The 19,799-nt window shown below is 44.1% G+C and overlaps 1 protein-coding gene across 1 annotated transcript in view; it reads left to right on the forward strand.

The window, feature by feature from the left end:
* LOC129868363 (E3 ubiquitin-protein ligase TRIM37-like) overlaps window positions 1-17,208 on the forward strand; it is a 33,830-nt gene extending 16,622 nt beyond the window's left edge. The window contains exons 13-25 of the mRNA XM_055942292.1: window positions 1,497-1,573; window positions 1,669-1,848; window positions 1,952-2,066; window positions 2,162-2,353; window positions 3,034-3,170; window positions 9,655-9,737; window positions 10,923-11,111; window positions 11,284-11,583; window positions 13,081-13,227; window positions 13,427-13,616; window positions 13,785-13,975; window positions 14,441-14,587; window positions 14,783-17,208. Coding sequence (XP_055798267.1) covers window positions 1,497-1,573; window positions 1,669-1,848; window positions 1,952-2,066; window positions 2,162-2,353; window positions 3,034-3,170; window positions 9,655-9,737; window positions 10,923-11,111; window positions 11,284-11,583; window positions 13,081-13,227; window positions 13,427-13,616; window positions 13,785-13,975; window positions 14,441-14,587; window positions 14,783-14,841 — 2,007 coding nt within the window. The 3' untranslated portion in view covers window positions 14,842-17,208. The remainder of the gene's footprint in view (window positions 1-1,496; window positions 1,574-1,668; window positions 1,849-1,951; window positions 2,067-2,161; window positions 2,354-3,033; window positions 3,171-9,654; window positions 9,738-10,922; window positions 11,112-11,283; window positions 11,584-13,080; window positions 13,228-13,426; window positions 13,617-13,784; window positions 13,976-14,440; window positions 14,588-14,782) is intronic.
* The last annotated feature ends 2,591 nt before the right edge of the window (window positions 17,209-19,799 follow it).

A 19,799-nucleotide genomic window follows, 5' to 3' on the forward strand; every position in this document is an offset into this window, starting at 1 on the left:
ATTTTCTGCAAAGGGGACAGGACGACTGCACCGTATTGAGGGGAGGATGGATGGGGCCATGTATCACGAGATCTTGGCCAACAACCTCCTTCCCTCAGTAAGAGCATTGAAGATGGGTCGTGGCTGGGTCTTCCAGCATGACAACGACCGGAAACACACAGCCAGGGCAACTAAGGAGTGGCTCCGTAAGAAGCATCTCAAGGTCCTGGAGTGGCCTAGCCAGTCTCCAGACCTGAACCCAATAGAACATCTTTGGAGGGAGCTGAAAGTCCGTATTGCCCAACGACAGCCCCGAAACCTGAAGGATCTGGAGAAGGTCTGTATGGAGGAGTGGGCCAAAATCCCTGCTGCAGTGTGTGCAAACCTGGTCAAGAACTACATGAAACGTAAGATCTCTGTAATTGCAAACAAAGGTTTCTGTACCAAATATTAAGTTCTGCTTTTCTGATGTTTCAAATACTTATGTCATACAATAAAATGCAAATTAATTACTTAAAAATCATACAATGTGATTTTCTGGATTTTAGATTCCGTCTCTCACAATTGAAGTGTACCTATGATAAAAAAATTACAGACCTCTACATGCTTTGTAAGAAGGAAAACCTGCAAAATCGGCAGTGTATCAAATACTTGTTCTCCCCACTGTAGATCCGTCTCTTCACAGGGAAGAAATTTGCCTCGAACCCATAAGGTCTGCCATGATGGAATTTCCGCAATTTACAATTTTGTGAATAAAACTTAATATGCTACTCTGGCACCGAAGGACCGATCTGCACGAAACTTGATATATGACTTTTATGGACCAAGGTCTCTTAACGCTAAATAACACACTAGTATATCAAAACACTTGGCCGCTACTGACCAATAAACATTATTGTGGGCATGGTCTGGCACATTAATGCATATAAATCAGACTGAGGATCTTATTGTAACAACTTGGTACATATGTCCCTAACATATGCAAGCACATTCAGATCGACCACCCGATGATGCTATAACGGGCACATGCTTATATCTCTTGATCTGTTTGAGTCAGAGTGAAGAAATTTGGCACCCATGTTCAGGGATATGAGTCTAGCTAAGCTGTAAAGTATGGTTCAGTTTGGCCACATCGTAGCGCTGTTGGACAGGAAAAAGATTAATGCAAGCTCATTGGCTCATAGCTGCCATATTGTTTGAGCTGGAGTTCTGGAAAATATAGGGTTTGAAGACATGGGTACATAGAATCTATGTACCAATCGGTCCATTTGGTTCTGGAGAAGAAGACGTGTAACGTATTTAACTTTGAAAACTGGTGCTGCTCAATTAACCAAAATTAGTTTTTAACAACTAATTGACCGATGTCGGTTCAATTATTTGAATTCCATTTTGTTTTTTTTGTTTTTTTCTGTCAACTCAATGTGAACATTGCACAGTTTCTCTAGAGATAAATCCGATCCAGCGTGAACCCCTGCTTGCTGCTTGCAGCTATATTGTGTGTTTGTTTTTCCCTTCAGGATGGCAACGGTGTGGTGCGCGGCAACTATCTGTCCGTTTTCTTGGAACTGTCTGCAGGACTCCCTGAAACGTCAAAGTATGTTTTTGTAAAATTGTCATTCTCTTTCTTTGAATTGAAGTTTTCACTTGAATTTATGTCCCCTTCAACGTGTGTATTTTCTGTGTCTATAGATATGAGTACCGTGTGGAGATGGTCCATCAGGTCTCCAGCGACCCCACTAAGAACATCATCAGGGAGTTTGCATCAGACTTTGAGGTGGGGGAGTGCTGGGGCTACAATCGCTTCTTCAGACTGGACCTGTTGGCCAGCGAGGGCTACCTCAACATGCAGACTGACACCCTGGTCCTCAGGTTACCACTAATACTTATAGAAAGATGCCATTTCTAACTCTGGGTTTAGTGTCTTCATCGAAGTCATTTTTGACTGCTGAGTTGACTTTTCTCTCCTGAACAGGTATCAGGTGCGTTCGCCCACCTTCTTCCAGAAGTGCAGAGACCAGTACTGGTACATCAGCCAGCTGGAGTCAGCTCAGTCCAGCTACATCCAGCAGATCAACAACCTCAAAGAGGTGTGGGTTTTAGATCACCACAAATTCATCTCTAATTTATCTAAACTAAAATGATTTGCGTTAACTCATTGCATATTAATTCTCCACGTTGTCAGAGGCTGGCCATTGAGCTGTTCCGTAGGCAAAAGTCTCGCAGCTCGTCCCCGCCTGACCGGCGCCTGGGCCCCTCGACCTCGGAGAGAGACTCTCGCTCAGGGAAAGGTCCCGTGGCTGAGGATGGCTGCCAGACCACTGCCACTGAGACCAAAGAGGAAGAGGAGGAGAAGACCCAGCACGATGACTCCAATGTGAGTCACTCAGACATATTCATGATGACCACAGAGGTTCACCCTGTATTGGTTCATATTTGTGATTCAATATGGTGCACACAGCACATGATCATAGTGGTCCTAAAGCACACCGTTGCCTCGTTTTGTATCACATTCCAATGATAAAACTGGGGGGGGCAAAGATGTCCCCCCATCCCCAGTGAAAGCTGCTTCCTTGTATTCACATAAACACTGGGGTCGAAACATTGTTACATAAAAATCCAGGAAGCATATAATATTTGTCTCAGATTAAAATGTATGGCATGGTAAAAACAACCCGTCTATAGCACTGGACGAAATTAGATTTCAGAAACACTTATTAATCATTCCGCCCTTTTTCCACCTAAAATGTCTCTTGTCCTACTGAAGGGCTGACCTCAGCATGCATTATCATAAGGTGTCTCAATAGGGAGACGGGGCACAGTAGAGGAGAAATGCTTGCTGTGTCAGCAGCTGAGCTCTAGGCTGCATGTTGTCTGAACATTGTGCTAATGTTGCATTAATGTTAAAGTATAGTCATGAGCTGTCTGACGGGGACCTTAAGCATGCACTATTTTATCAGATGACGATAAAACACAGCAGAGTAGGAAAAGCTGTGTCAGGGGTTAAGCACTAAATGCTGTTATGTAAATGCTGCGCTAACGTTGTGTTGTGGTCAGGAGCTGTCTGATGGGGACTTGGAAGTGGACTGTCTGACGGGGGACGAGGAGGTGAACCCTCTGGACGGTAGCAGCACCTCGGGCAGCTCCACGGCAACGAGCAACACAGAGGAGAACGACATCGACGAGGAGACCATGTGAGTGACCTAGCGCCACTGTCACCCCTAACCACAGAGCTTTCTGTCTAGTTTTAGTCCCCCAATTATTTGGGGGGGGGGAAACGCAGAAATTATATCCTCAAATCAAACTTTATTTGTCACATGCTCCGAATACAACAGGTGTAGTAGACCTTACCGTGAAATACTTACTTACAAGCCCTAAACCAACAATGCAGTTCAAAAAAGAGAAGAAAATATTTACCAAATAAACTAAAGTAAAAAATTTATAAAAAGTAAAATGACAATACCGAGGCTATATACAGGGGGTACCGGTATTGAGTTAATGAGCGGGTGTACAGGTTAGTCGAGGTAATTTGTACATGTAGGTAGGGGAAAAGGGACTATGCATAGATAATAAACAGCGTGTAGCAGCAGTGTAAATACAAATGGGGGGTGGTCATTGTAAATAGTCCGGGTGGCCATTTGATTAATTGTTCAGCAGTCTCATGGCTTGGGGGTAGAAGCTGTTAAGGAGCCTTTTGGCCCTAGACTTGGTGCTCCGGTACCGCTTGCTGTGCGGTAGCAGATTGAACAGTCAATGACTTGGGTGACTGCCGTCTGACAATTTTTGTGGCCTTCCTCTGACACGGCATAGTATTATAACTTGATGTCAGGAAGCTTGACCCCAGTAATGTACTGCGCCGTACGCTCTGCCCTCTGTAGCACCTTACGGTCAGATGCCGAGCAGTTGTCATGCCAGGCGGTGATGCAGTCGGTCAGGATGCTCTCGATCATTACATCGATCTTATCATTACAATGACTTGTTGGACTCCCTCTGTCCCAACCTGGGTTGTGCTAGTTAGAAAGAGTCTAGTTTTGATATGAGTCATGTATGCGTAGTTCATCAACGTGTTTTCAAACCCATGAGCCCGAAGAGACTGTGTGGAGTGAAGGGCTGTTGCTGGAGCCTTAGTCTCACATGTTCTCGCTCTCTCTTCTCCACCCCCTCACTGTGAACTCACCAGATGAGCCATCAGTGAGTCATCACTGCTCCTCATACTGCCTGGCTGAGTGCAAAAAAACAACACAAAGTTCTCCAGCTCCATCCACGCATACACATACACTAGGGTTGAATATTTTCCAGAAAATCAACCAATTTTCTTTCCTGGGAAAATGCAACCATATCACGGTATTCCCATTCAAACCAGAAATGCTATTTAAAAGCACATAACATCAGCGTAAAATATGGACAGGAATCTAATGGTTTCTTGTTGTAGTTGTCACAATTTAATCAACTGAAAATGTCTGTCCACACAATTTGTTGATGTAGCTTAGTTTAAATGTAGGCCTAAAATATGAGGTTATTAGCCTACAGACTAGTGAACATTACATTTGTTTTATCTTAAAGATGTCAGCCAGCTTGTTAGCCAGGTGCAAGGGGAGAGAAAGGGGCCATCAGGGGAATTTCAGGAGGTTGTGTTTTTACTTTATGATAGTCACCACATTAAGCAGGTTTTGTCACAGGGAACATATTTGATTCTCCGCTTAACAAACAGACAAGCAGTTAGGCCTAGTAGTGGAGATTCAGTTGATCAAATACCTGCGAATCTGACTAGTCAAACCCATGGATTCGCTTTTGTTATTGTGACATAATCATGTTGCAAATGTCTATTTCCTCGAGCGTGTTTGTGGACACAATGTATTCAGCCATTTTGTTAAGAGTGAGTAGCAGTGTCACAAAGATAGTTTGGAGATTTGTGAATATAAGCTGGGGATTGCCTTTCGTAAGTAACTGCTTTGAGAAGTCAGCAATGCAATTTATAGAAGTCATGCAAGAAAGTGGTGTTTTCTATTGGAGACTTTACATTGAGAAGGCTCAATATGGTAGGCTACTAGCATTGTGATGACTAGTCTTTTTTTATTATGAAAAAATAAATAAAATGAATGCCGTTTTCTCCCCAATTTCGTGGTATCCAATTGGTAGTAAGTCTTGTTTCATCGCTGCAACTCCCGTACGGACTCGGGAGAGGCGAAGGTCGAGAGCCGTGCGTCCTCCGAAACGCAACCCAACCAAGCCGCACTGCTTCTTGACACAATGCCCACTTAACCCTGAAGCACCAATGTGTCGGAGGAAACACTGTGCACCTGGCGACCGTGTCAACATGCACTGCGCCCAGCCCGCCACAGGAGTTGCTAGTGCGTGATGTGACAAGGACATCCCTGCCGGCCAAACCCTCCCCTAACCCGGCCGACGCTGGGCCAATTGTGCACCTCCCCATTGGTCTCCCGGTCGCGGCCGGCTGCAACAGAGGCTGGACTCGAACCTAGAATCTCTTAGACCACTGTGCCACTCGGGAGGCTCTATGATTACTGGTCTAATGTAAGCTATGGATGAAGCCAGAGTTGACATTTCCGGTTCATGCATGCAGCTAGTAGCACATGTATTTTTGCATTAGTGCTACATAATTTTTAAAATATTATTGGTCCCATCAATATTTCTCGGGAAACGCGAAGGAGCTTAGTCGGGAAGTCCCGGGTTACTGGTCACCAGTGAACCCTAATAAATACATACATACATACATACATACATACATACATAGCTCCAAAAAATAAAGGGAACACTTAAACAACACAATGTAACTCCAAGTCAATCACACTTCTGTGAAATCAAACTGTCCACTTAGGAAGCAACACTGATTGACAATAAATTTCACATGCTGTTGTGCAAATTGAATAGACAACAGGTGGAAATTATAGGCAATTAGCCTTTTCCTCCATACATAATGATGGTCAATTTGGCCAAACAGTTCTATTTTTGTTTCATCAGACCAGAGGACATTTCTCCAAAACGTACGATCTTTGTCCCCCCCAAACCGTAGTCTGGCTTTTTTATGGTGGTTTTGGAGCAGTGGCTTCTTCCTTGCTGAGCGGCCTTTCAGGTTATGTTGATATAGGACTCGTTTTACTGTGGATATAGATACTTTTTGTACCTGTTTCCTCCAGCATCTTCACAAGGTCCTTTGCTGTTGTTCTGGGGTTGCACTTTTCGCTCAAAGTACGTTCATCTCTAGGAGACAGAACGCATCTCCTTCCTGAGCGATATGACAGCTACGTGGTCCCATGGTGTTTATACTTGTGTACTATTGTTTGTACAGATGAACGTGGTACTTTCAGGCGTTTGGAAATTGCTCCCAAGGATGAACCAGACTTGTGGGGGTCTTGGTTGATTTCTTTTGATTTTCCCATGATGTCAAGTGAAGAGGCACTGAGTTTGAAGGTAGGCCTTGAAATACATCCACAGGTACACCTCCAATTGACTCAAATTATGTCAAATAGCCTATCAGAAGCTATGACATAATTTTCTGGAATTTTCCAAGCTGTTTAAAAGCACAGTCAATTTAATGTATGTAAACTTTTGACCCACTGGAGTGATACAGTGAATTATAAGTGAAATGAAACGATTGTTGGAGAAATGACTTGTGTCATGCACAAAGTAGATGTCCTTACCGACTTGCCAAAACTATAGTTTAACAAGAAATTTGTGGAGTGGTTGAAAAAACTAGTTTTAATGACTCCAACCTAAGTGTATGTAAACTTCCGACTTCAACTGTACATGCATACATACACTCCGTGGCCAGTGTATTAGGTATATCCAACTAATACTGGGTCAGACTTCTTTGCCTCCAGAACAGCCTGAATTCTTCGGAGCATGGGAACGGTACTCAATTGGTATTAAGGGACCTAACGTGTACCAGAAACATTCCCCTCACCATTACACCGCCGCTACCAGTCTGTACCGTTGAAACCAGGCTGGATGGTGCCATGGACTCCCGCTGCTTACACCAAATTCTCAGCCATCAGCATGACGCAACAGGAACCAAGATTCGTTGGTCCAGGCAATGTTGTTCCACTCCTCAATTGACCAATGTTGGTGATCGCGTGCCCACTGTAGCCGCTTCTTTTTCGTTTTAGCTGATAGGAGTGGAACCCGGTGTGTCGTCTGCTGCATTAGCCCATCCTTGACAAGGACCGAAGAGTTGTGTGTTTCGAGATACCATTCGGTACATCACTGTTGTACTGCACCGTTATTTGCATGTTTGTGACCCACCTGTTAGCTTGCACGATTCTTGCCATTTTCCTTCAACCTGTCATCAACAAGCTGTTTTCGCCCACAGGACTGCCAGTCAGCGGATGTTATTTTTTTTGTTGCACCATTGTCGGTAAACACTAGACATTGTCATGTGTGAAAAGCCCAGGAGGCTGTCCATTTCTGAGATACTGGAACCAGCACGCCTGGCACCGACGATCATACCGTGCTCAAAGTCACTTAGGTCTACCGTTCAATTGAACAGTAACTGAATGCCTCTGCCTGTCTGCTTTATATAACAAGCCACGGCCACGTGACTCACTGTCTGTAGGAGCGACCCATTTTCATGAATGGGGTGTGTAACAAGCGGGACACTGAGTGTACCTACACATTATCACATATGGACCGTATACATAAATACTCACAGAAGGGCTTCCTACGTCTTCATACAGACATGGATGCACAAATATATACACACAACATAGAGAACCCTCTCACACACACACAGAAATAGACACATTGTCCAATCACCCATGCCTGTAGGGGGAAACTACAGTCAATTGACATCCCCACTCTCTGCCCACAAGGCACTTCTCTCACTCACTCAATGCTGTAGGTCCGGCAGGGCTTATTATAATTTTTTCTCTGGTTGGACAGATGCTCTGGGATGTGTTGCTCCGTCGTTCCCCTGTCTATAAATGCGCTGAGTGGTGCGGCGGCGAGTGAGACGCTCTGTTGGAGATCTGACTCATGTTGTACTGGAGTCTGATACAATAGCTGCTGTGTTTCCCTTGTTATCCCCTCTTCTCCCCCAGGGCATACCTAAAGGAATGTGTGCAGGGCTTTCTTAAGCAGACCAATGTATACCAGCATGCATTAAGTACATGCAGACACACGGACATCTTACTTGCATACTCTCAAATGGGCACGCACATCTCATGGGGCCATTTGGCGCCTGCTAAAAGAACAGAATGACTTGTCATGAAGCTGTACCATTCCAGAGAGAACATTGCAGTGCACTGTCCATCCAGTTCATCAGTAGAGTGCGTTCAGAAAGTATTCACACCCTTTGACTTTTTCCACATTTTGTTACGTTACAGCCTTATTCTAAAATAAATTAAATCGTTTTTGTTGAAGCACCTTTGGCAGCGATTACAGCCTCAAGTATTTTTGGGTAGGACGCTACAAGCTTCGCACACCTGTATTTGGGGAGTTTCTCCCATTTCTTCTCTGCAGATCCTCTCAAGCTCTGTCAGGTTGGTTGTGGAGCATCGCTGCATAGCTATTTTCAGGTCTCTCCAGAGATTTTCGACTGGGTTCAAGTCCGGGCTCTGGCTGGGCCGCTCAAGGACATTGAGACGTGTCCCGAAGCCGCTCCTTTGTTGTCTTGGCTGTGTGCTTAGGGTCCTTGTCCTGTTGGAAGGTGAACCTTGGCCCCAGTCTGATGTCCTGAGTGCTCTAGAGCATGTTTTCTTCAAGGATCTCTCTGTACTTTGCTCCGTTCATCTTTACCTCGATCCTGACTAGTCTCCCAGTCCCTGCCGTTGAAAAACATCCCCGGAGCATGATGCTGCCACCACCATGCTTCACTGTAGGGATGGTGCCAGGTTTCCTCCAGATATGACGCTTGGGATTCAAGCCAAGCGTTCAACCTTGGTTTCATCAGACCAAAGAATCTTGTTTCTCATGGTCAGTCCTTTAGGTGCCTTTTGGTGAACTCCAAGCGGGCTGCCATGTACCTTTTTACTGAGGAGTTGCTTCCATCTGGCCACTCTACCATAAAGGCTTGATTTTGTTACATATGCTAACATTTCTAAAACGAGATTTAAGCTTTGTCATTATGGGGTATTGTGTGTAAATTGAGGAAACATTTTTTATTTAATTTTAGAAAAAGGCTGTAATGTAACTGTGGAAAAAAGGAAGGAGTCTGAATACTTTCCGAATGCACTGTATAGAGCTGGTCTGTTCTAACACAGAGCACTTTGTGTCTAATCACCCTAAGAAGCTTATTGATGAGGGAACACTTCTCTGTGTGGTTTAGGGAGTCCTGGACACACTTTCTAATTTGAGTTGCTGGTCAAGCCAAGGTCTTGCGTAAGCTGATTTATTAGTTGGTTCATAATGTCATCTCCCGGCCTTAGTATTGGCCAAGGAACTGAATGTTCCTTAAGTGGGGTTGACTTGAACGTGCACAGTTTCTATATCCTTAGAGGCCCACGTAGGGAACCAAATGTCCCCAAGTGGTCATTTATTGTAACAATAAATCGGCAAATGAAACCAATTGAAATGACAGGTAGACATTTTTCATGTGTTGCCATGGTTTAGGCATCCGTCAGTTTTAGTGGTAGTTGTCAGCTAAAAGTTTAGTGTTATTTTGACCCTGACATTGTAGCAACGTTGTTCCCAGTCCAGACATTGATGGTCTCTGGTTCTCAGGTCTGGGGAGAATGATGTGGAGTTCAGTGGGAACCTGGAGATGGAGGAGGGAGAACTGCCTGACGATGTGGCAGGGGCAGCAGGTAACCTCCTCCTCCACTTTGTCTCTCTCTCTACTCCCTCCTTTTCCCCCTCCCTCCCTTTTCTTTCTATTCCCTTCTCTCTCACTACTTCTCTTTCTGTATGCCATCTTTCTCTCCTCTTTTCTATCTAGTTATATCTCTCTCACTCATCAGATCTCTCTTTAGTGTGTGTGTTAGTGTAATGGGGCTTAAAGACGATGACTCATTATCAGTGTGATGACTTGTCATGGGTGCTGATGTGGAACGTTTTAAGTGTGTTGTGTGGAAAGGTGGTAGCTGCAGTGGATTAAAACGCAACCAAAGGGGAGTGTAAAGGGCTGCATAACAATGCTTAGATTTGCATGCATGAAGTGTGTCCTGTTAAGAAGCCTACTCTTCAGTACTTTGATAACTGATTTCAACTTTAGCAACTCTGACATGTTGGCTGTCTCTTACTTACTATCTGACTCTCTCCTCTGAAAGTAAAATGTCCATTATTACATGCCCCATATTGGTTTATTTACATTTATTCATTAAACATTGGCTGCAAAGTGGATTATTGTCCCCGCTGCCATTTCCAATTTCTTATCTCTCGCCTTCTCAAATGCTCATTGTATGCAGACCTTAATGATTTTTCTGCTGCTCTCTCATAGCTGTGCACTGGCTGACTCAATAGTGCAGTTTTTATTTAACCTTTATTTAACTCGGCAAGTCAGTTAAGAACAAATTTTTATTTTCAATGACGGCCTAGGAACTGCCTTGTTCAGGGGCAGAACGACAGATTTTTACCTTGTCAGCTTGGGGATTCGATCTTGCAACCTTTCGGTTACTAGTCCAACGCTCTAACCCCTAGGCTACCTGCTGCCCCTGTGACATGGCTAGAGTTTAATTTAATCTTTGTGGAGGAGTTATTTTGTCTGAAGTGGGTCTACTGTAACTCATAATGAAGCGTGAGCTGTTGAGCAGCCATAGCGCTCCTCTGTGTGATAAACCTAGTAAATAAAGAATTCCTTTTGCAACTAGTATTCACTGTGCCCTATTCCAAACTCATTCAAAGCATCAGTTGACTCCCCTTGGTACTTCTACTGCACTCGATAGATAGAAGCTTCCAGTATAGTTCACCTTTGGTCTCCAATTCCCCTTTGCAACTGTCTCCTCACCATTGTATCTCTGAACGTACCTCTGACTCTCCCCTGTCTCTCCCAGGAGGCTCTAACCATGGGGCCAGGTGTCTGAGACGTGGTGGAGGTCTCTCCTCCGCTGGCAGCAACAACAGTCTGCTGGAGATTGACCCAGTCATCCTCATCCAGCTACTGGACCTGAAGGAACACAACAACGTGGAGTCACTATGGGGCCTTCAGCCCAGACCTCCTGCTTCCCTGTTGCACAGCCAAGGTATGTGGTCTCTCTCATACACCGGCGTATCCAGTGTATGTGACAATACAACATCTTTTGTTTTACTCTGTACTGGGTAGCCAAGCTAGGGCACAGTCACAAACATTAGGACAAGTGCTAATAGCCACTTCATCTCTTCATTGCGCTTGTCCCTCTCTATACCTCTCTTCAGTCCAAGTCCACTCCAGAAAGGAGCGGGGTGAGCGCCGGCCTCAGGCAGTGAGGAGGGGAGCCCCAGACTCAGGGGTCCTGATCCGGCTCAAGGCCCAGATGGCTGAGGTGCGCAGTAAGATGACGGATGTCAAGTTTCAGCTGGAGGCGCGGGGGGAGGCCAGGGCAGGACCCTCTGGCGGAGCCACAGGGGAACAGGGGCCCTCTTACCACGCAGACTCAGACCTGGGGTCCAGCAGAAAGTCCACAGAGCTGGATCTGATGGGGAAAGGACCTGGGGCCTCCAGACACTGTCGCTCTGGTGAGTGGTGCTCAGGGTTGGGGAGTAACAGATTACATGTTAAATATCTTTGACACCTTTGCTGTTTTCTCAGTGACATTCAAATTAGCATTGAAAAAAAGGGCAAGTTTGTTCCGCCTGAGCAAGTCTGACCACAAGTCAGAGACAACTATGATGACACACCAAATGTGTTGATGGATCGCGGGAAAAGAGCAGGAATAGGCTTTTGTAGGCTACAGTCCAAGCTATGTCTTCCAATGGTGCGACTGCTGTCGGCATCCGAAGATTATCCAATTTGAATAAACGCTTGGAGGTAAGGATGACAGCAGTGGTCTGGCCTACGGGCAATACGTATATCACTTATTATTGATAACTACATGGAGCATTGATGTGAATCACACTGCTGCTCTCTTATTTAACTATACTGAACAAACATATAAAGGCAATATGCAACAATTTCAAAGATTTTATTGAGTTACAGTTCATATATGAATATCGTTCCATTTAAATAAATTCATTAGGCCCTAATCTATGGTTTTCACATGACTGGGAATACAGATATTCATCTGGTCACAGATACCTTAAAAAAAAAAAGGTAGGGGTGTGGATCAGAAAACCAGTCAGTATCTGGTGTGACCTCCATTTGCCTCATACAGCATGACACCTCCTTTTGTATAGAGTTGATCAGGCTGTTGATTGTGGCCTGTGGAATGTTGTCCACTCCTCTTCAATGGCTGTGCGAAGTTGCTGGATATTGGCGGGAACTGGAACACACTGTCGTACACGTCGGTCCAGAACATCCCAAACATGCTCAATGGGTGACATGTCTGGTAAGTATGCAGGCCATGGAAGAACTGGGACATTTTCAGCTTCCAGGAATTGTGTACAGATGCTTGCGACATGGGGCTGTGCATTATCATGCTGAAACATGAGGTGGTGATGGGGGATGAATGGCAAGCAATGGGCCTCAAGGTCTCGTCACAGTATCTCTGTGCATTCAACTTGTCATCGATAAAATGCAATAGTGTTCGTTGTCCGTAGCTTATGCCTGCCCATACCATAATCCCACGACATTGACATCTGTTGTGAGGCCTGTTGGACGTCCAGCCAATTTCTCTAAAACGATGTTGGAGGTGGTTTTGGTAGAAAAATGAACATTAACTTCTCTGGTAACATCTCAGGTGGACATTCCTGCAGCCAGCATGCAAATTGCACGGTCCCTCAAAGCTTGTGGCATTATGTTGTGGGGCAATACTGCACATTTTAGTGGCCTTTTTAGTGTCCACAGTTAAGTTTACAATTCTGGACAGGTAACTGTAACGGATTACATTTAGAAAGTAACTTACCCAACCCTGTTGGTGCTACACACCTTCACTGTACACAATACACTCTACAATCTGTGGAATTGGATAGCATTGCACAGCACTTTCTACGGTTCACTCTAAACAGGCAACTGGGGAGCTATCGACTGCTCTGTCAGATGTTCATCCAGCTGTGATGCTGTGGTTTGTGTGGCAGGAGGGAAGAAGGCCTTGTCTCCCAAGCAGGAGGGCAGCGGTCTGGGCCTGAGGAGAGCTACAGACAGAGTGGAGAAGGAGTCGAGAGGCCAGAGTGGTGAAGAGTTGTCTAGTGATCAAAGCCTCTTCCCCAGGGACACCCCCGAAGGTCAGTAGAAAATCCAGGTAGTGGTTGGGTTAGCAGTGTTTCGACCTGCACCAGTGATGACACACCGCCATGGCTCCACCTAAGTACCCAAATGTGTGGTTGTCACGTGTCACACTAATTTGTAAAACATTCATGCAATGCACCAAAAGCGAATGACTTCTGACTGACTGGTGTTTCCCTGTGCTGTGTCATAATGTAGGAGCTCTGAAGCCACATAGCGTGCACAGCTCCCCTCCTTCTCTAGGCAGCTCATCGTCCTGCTCCGACAGCAAGCCCTGCATTTCCAAACACGACCAGGAGCAGCTCTACGGGGCTGATCTGTACGCTCTGGGGGGCCTTAACGGCATCTCCACCTCCACCATAGCACGACCCAGGACCCAGCCCATGGGGTAAGACTATAACACCCTGTTCCTAAATCTAACCCTAGCCCTTATGCATTAGTGGCGATCCAAAGTGCTTGGATTGGAATTCCATTACGTATTCCATTACGTATTTTATGTATTGAAATAAATATCACTGGTTTAAACAAATGGCAAATCAACCTCAACTTCCCTTAGGTCCGGCCTGCTGACGGACAGCTCTCTGGACTGTGACTTGGAGGAGACGGCTGAGGTCCGCCAGTCACTGCTCTCCCTGGCAGAGGGACCCTCTTCACGCTCTGACGAAAGTGAGCCCTACTGCTCTAACCCTCCTCTTCCTTCACCTTTACCTCGACCCTCCTCTATGGAGGAATGCTATTGTGACGGCAGTAAGTATTGAGCTCCACTTTTCATCTGTGGATAAAATATACTGTAATCTAATACCATACTGGAGGTAGAGTTAAAAGCTTTTTGGTAAAGGGCATTTTAAAGGATGTTTATTCTGCAGTTTTACCCATAATGATCTTGGGGATGAGTTGATGTCTGTAGAGAGTGAGACAGAGATGTGGTGTCTATTCGGCCCTGTGCAGGATGAGGTGTGCTCTTGGCGGTGATGGTGTTTCCCTTACCTCTGAGATGCCGCTATATTGGTCTTGGTGGTTCCCCCACTCTGTTACATGTACCTTTTCTCCCTCTTTCTATCTTTCTAGCTGTTTTCCTTTGTCCCTCCGGCCCCCTCTTTTGTTTACCTATGTGCCCTTTTCTCCCTTTTCTGTTTGCCTCTCACTTTCTCTCCCACTCTGTCACTCTGATTTCCCTTATCCTTTGTGCCCCCCACTCTTTCGGTCTGTCAGGTCATCTTGTCCATAAGCAGACGGTGGTGCTGCTGCCAGGTATGAGCAGTGACAGTGAGATCGACTGTGACACGGAGAACGAAGACGAGGTGGTGGCCCTGGAGGCTGGAGACTGTCGCTATGATGCCCAGGCGCTGCCCTGTGCAGGTCAATTTTGTTACCTGCCACACACATATATATATATGTGTAACCCCTTCACACAAACACTAAAACACACATGCATTAGTGTGGGGTCTCATTTCTGCACACTTAACACATTTTAGCCTCAAATCAGCTTGCCAGTACCGTGGAAGGAAATGAATGCTTAGCTCTGTTTTAAATGCTTCTGTTCTTTCCTCCCAGGGGCCCAGTTGAACTCTGATGACCTGTGCTTCACCACAGGAGAGAACACAGAGAGGTGATTCCCCGCCAACATGGCCTCCACAGCCGGTCTAAACAGTGGCCATCGCCGTATGGGGACTGGAGAGCAGTGTATATAACTTTAATGTACACAAGCACTTGTGTAGACACTTGCATGCAGTCATTTTAGTCACCGGCAACCCCAAATGCAATGAGAATGCTACAACTCACTAAGTGAGCACCTTGATGATGACTGCAAAATATGTAAATATTTGATCACTTTTATTAATCTCCATTTATATTTAAATGTAAATTGGATTAAATATGAGTTAGAATGGGGCGAGGAACAATATACTTGCGAGAGACATTCTTTAGGCTGTCGTTGTGAAAAGTAAAATAGTAACATTTTATCATATGCAACTAACCTCATGGTTGATGTTTGCAATGTCTAAATACTCCGATTGGGCTTTGGTCTGGACATCGTGAGCTCTGGTGAATTTTGAGAAATAAGCACAGTGCACCTGCTTCATAACAGAAAGAGAACCTTAAAATCTATCTGCCTTTCTGATTCAATGAGGTGCTATTGATGTGTTTGTGTGGAGGAGCACAGTCAGGCAGGCATCACACAGTGCTGTAATGAACACCCCATTCTTGAAAACAGTCTGAACAAATGCCTTGAAGTGGACGCATTTAGTACCTTTATTCCTGTATCACCATTGATTTAAAACTTGTTAGGAAGTCCCTTTCTGTGCAAATCTTATCAATGCAAACTACTGTATTTCGTCTGCTACTCTCGGTAGATTGGAGTTGCTTGCCCCCCAGTAAATCTTTCAGAACAAGAACCAGTTTTGCTGCTGTGTAGACGCATTGAAGGATGTATCAATGGAACGTCCTTCTCTGGCATGTGTAAGAGATTGCTACCTTCTGAATGTGTATTGAGTAGTTTCTTAGTAGAAATATAGTCATGACTCTTGCTCACAGTAGTGGATTTTGACCGAATTGATTATTCACACTGAACTTTCTTGGTTGACAGTCTGGGCTTTAAGTGCTTTTTAACCTTGTCTCGTAATTAAACATCAAAGCTGATGTACCTTATCCATACATACAGGGTTCTTTCTTTCACCAGTAAGTGTTTTCTGCAGCCCTTGTCAAGTCAAGATGAGCTCTGTAACATAGGCATGTGTGTAGGTGTTTTTTTTTAAAGTTTTCTGCCCTAATTCGATCTTAACTCTCTGTATTGTGTGCGCAACTCCTCCCAGTACAGCTATTCTGCTCGTCTTTAAAAAAATGGATCCATGCAAATTAACACATTTTGACTTCTATGAAGCGGATGTAATTTTGTTTTCAACTTGGTGGATTTCTTTCTCTTTTCAAAAAATGTATCCAAATGTCACATTCCGTCGTCTTGATTCTAGATTATTTTATTTTGCTTGTTTTCTGGGCAAAATTTGACCAAGGCAATATTTGGAAAGTCATTTGTTTGACAGAGACATGTGTAAATAAGTGTTTGTTTTGTACAAAGGCTTCCCAACAGTGATGTGAAGTGTTCTGTGCTTTTAAAGCATGTCATTAGAGCAATTTTCTTTCAATATCCTTTTTTGCCCATCAGAGGGTGCCATCTCTTCCTTGTAGTTGAGCTTTGCTGTGTGACCGTGGACCATTTTATTTACACAGTAACATTTTATTATTTTCAACCCTTGAAAAGCAATCTGACGACCACACTAGCATCCACATGGACAGCATAGCAGAAACTGTACTCTTTGTAACATGGAGAACCATGAACACTGGCAAAGACATTCTTCATTGAAATGTACACTGAAGAGGTGACCCAACTGAATCTGTAAACATTTCTATCCATTGAAAGGGAGATGTGTAAGATGTCTCAAAGTATACTGGTGTGCATTGACTAATAAGGAAATATGTTCTAAATGCCTGAATGGAGAGCTCAGTGGTTTACACTATAAATATCTTCCTTCAGCTGTAGGATGCCTGATGTTTACCCCCAGCTGCACAGCCTCCTAATGTTCCATCATGTGTGCCTAAAACTGCATGGCTTCAATGGAGTTGAACAGGCAGACGGAGGGTGGACAATATGCTTTAAACCTCTTATTGTGCCCTTGTATATACAGCTCCAGATTCATCCTGATATGGTCTAATTGTATCTATTTCACTGTCTGTTCACTATGCACATTTGTGTTTGTGCCCAGGTTTTAGCTGTGTGTTTGTCTGAGTGGGAAAGGGCTGACTTAGGAAAGGTACTAGAAAGAGGGTGATTAGATGGTTTCAAGTGTTCAAGCTTTCCTTTGTGTGTTTATTTTATATTGTCCCAGAATGCAGTGGGATTTTTATTTGTTGTGTATGTATGTCATTTTTTGTTGTAACTAATAGAATATGACATTTAACAAATAAAATATTTTATTGTTTCTTGATACTGAATGTGTTACCTAAATATGAAATTACTTATTAAATGGCTGAATTTATGTAACAATGAACATCAACTGTATGAGCGCTCCATTGCAGATGAGGGGTAACTCCCACTGTTGTGGTTGCCTCCACGTCTCTTGAGGTCTGCATTGTATAGGAGGGTGGGTGGTAGGCGCTCAGTCTGCCAGGTTGGTGTGGCTAGAGATTGAGCTCAACAGAGATTACTTGGGTGAGTGAACGTTGGCACTGGCCATGTCCTGCTTGAATCCGGCCAGCACCCCCTCTTTCAGAAGGCCACCATGCCAAGAAGCGGGGCTTTATTTAGGAGGATTGGAGAGGACATGTTGCAAATTAGTCCGCAGCCCAGAAAGCCCCATAGGAATTGACATGACTCAAGTTAGTTATCCTACTACAGGTTAAATGTCTGTTTAGCAGGTTTCCCTCATCCCATTTCTAACCACCCCATAATGTTGTGTATGTATTCACATTACCAACATATGTAATGTGGCAAAGCTACTTCAAAGTGCCATCACTAGTGCTCCACTTCATATCAATGTTTTCTTGGGTAATTGCTCACATTAGTTTGAATTGATTCTCATTAATAAGTTGTTTTGAACTACTGATGGATTTGAACAGCTTTCTAGGTCTAAGCTAGTTTGGTTAGTGTGTTGTCAATAAGGCCACAATGTACAGGTCATAATGTACCCTGTATTGTCTCTTCCCATCATGTTATGATAGTTTTTCATATCTGTTAAGTTTATGTTTAGGAAGTGCCTCAGCTCTTCCACTGAAAATGTCCATATTGTAATGCCCCTTTTCCTTACCCCTGATTTCACCCAAACTAGAACAGCAGATCGAATACATCCAGATTAAGGCCTTGATTCGATCAGATCAAGCGTTAACCGGCTATAGCTGACACATGCATGGCTTTGTTTTGGCGGTGTTGGTGTAACTGCGATAGACCTGTCAAGTCGGTGAGCAGCTGCTCTTGTGATCATTGTCACAAAGTCACACCCACACATTTACATTTGAACAGGGGTGTCAAACCCACTCCATGGAGGGCCTAGTGTCTGTCTAGACAACATTGTGAGGGGAGTGCTTTACTAATTAGTGACCTTAATTCATCAAGTATACGGGATGAGTGAAAACCTGCAGACACTCGGACATCAGTGGAATGAGTTTGACACGTGTGTTAGAAGTTCAGAACAAAGTGTAGGCTATATAGAAATAAAAACGCTCAAATTTAAAATAATTAAACAAAATAATGAGGATTTCTATCAGCCTAATCAAGATATAGATGACATCTCACATTTTAGTGTTCAAACTTGTAAACAATGCTGCATGGGATTTATCTTAATGCAACTCCGTGCTGCCAATGGCAATGTCCGCTTTAGGTATAATGCTGGGAGCCACATGTAGATTTGACAGCTCTAACACAGATCCACCTCCGACACCGTCAAAACAACCGCCATGTGGGTGTCAGCTAGGGCGGATCTGATAGAATCTAGCCCTAAGTGTTGAGCTGATTAGTTTTTATAGCCACAGGAGTCTGTTGATAACTTCCGAGCAAAGCAGCTCTGACAGTGTTTTGTGTAATGACAGACTCCATTAGAGTAGTCCCTATTTCAGCCTTCAATTAATGTCCCTCTCACAACACATCTTCTACCCTTATTTGCAGGCTCCCAGAAAGCACTCCCCTAAATGAGAAAATAGGTCTATTTGGTCTCTGATGCCGTGAATGTTCCTTAATCGGTCACTAGTGTGACATAGATTAAAGCCATGGCTTTTCCTGTGGGGGTGACTCTCGATTACATTTGGAACACGCAATCTTCTGTGAAACCTGGTGGATATTAACGCTCACTCATCTGTTATGTCAGACGCTAAACTGCTCCAGATATGGTCATAGTAATTAAGTTGTGTGTGTGTCTTAGCTTATGAAAAACAGCAGGGATTTACTCTCATTATTTGTATGTGTGCCTTAAACCTAGCAGCAAGAAAGTCCATGAACAAAACCGCAGCTGTGGTGCTGCTAAATAATGTAAAATGTTTGAGTCAGCAGGTATTTCCCTGCATTTCCATCTGTAAATAGTATACCATACCATGTGCTATGTGTCTGAAAAGCTGTTTCTGAAATTCAGTTGTAATTTGTGAAGTGTTCTTGATGTAGAATGCTTTAAAGAAAAAAGTACACATGAATAAGTAATGAGGATGATGAATGTTTTATGCCAGAGAACAGATAAATAGACATGACTGCACACCATTCATTCCACCTGGAGGGTGAAATAAAAACATAGCAATGTTTCTGTTTCTCTGCTTGGATGTTAACAAGGAAGTGCCCTCTTCGTTTTCCAGTATATTTTATTAAAATGCTGTAGCTTGCCATCCCTATCTTAAGAATGCTGGACACACTTTACAGGGTGCTGGCAGTTACCTAAACTGTGAACACTAGCCATCGTGTACATACATGGGCATATGCGCATATCACCACAGGACAGTTGGAGGCCTTGATTAAAAATAATCTTGGGTAGGTAATTAAATATGGCTGTTCTATCGCTATCGTCTAGGCTTGACAGGTGGAGGCTAAGGACACTAATTA

This window comes from Salvelinus fontinalis, chromosome 13, assembly GCF_029448725.1.
Source record: "Salvelinus fontinalis isolate EN_2023a chromosome 13, ASM2944872v1, whole genome shotgun sequence".
In the NCBI taxonomy this organism is placed as follows: Eukaryota; Metazoa; Chordata; class Actinopteri; order Salmoniformes; family Salmonidae; genus Salvelinus; species Salvelinus fontinalis.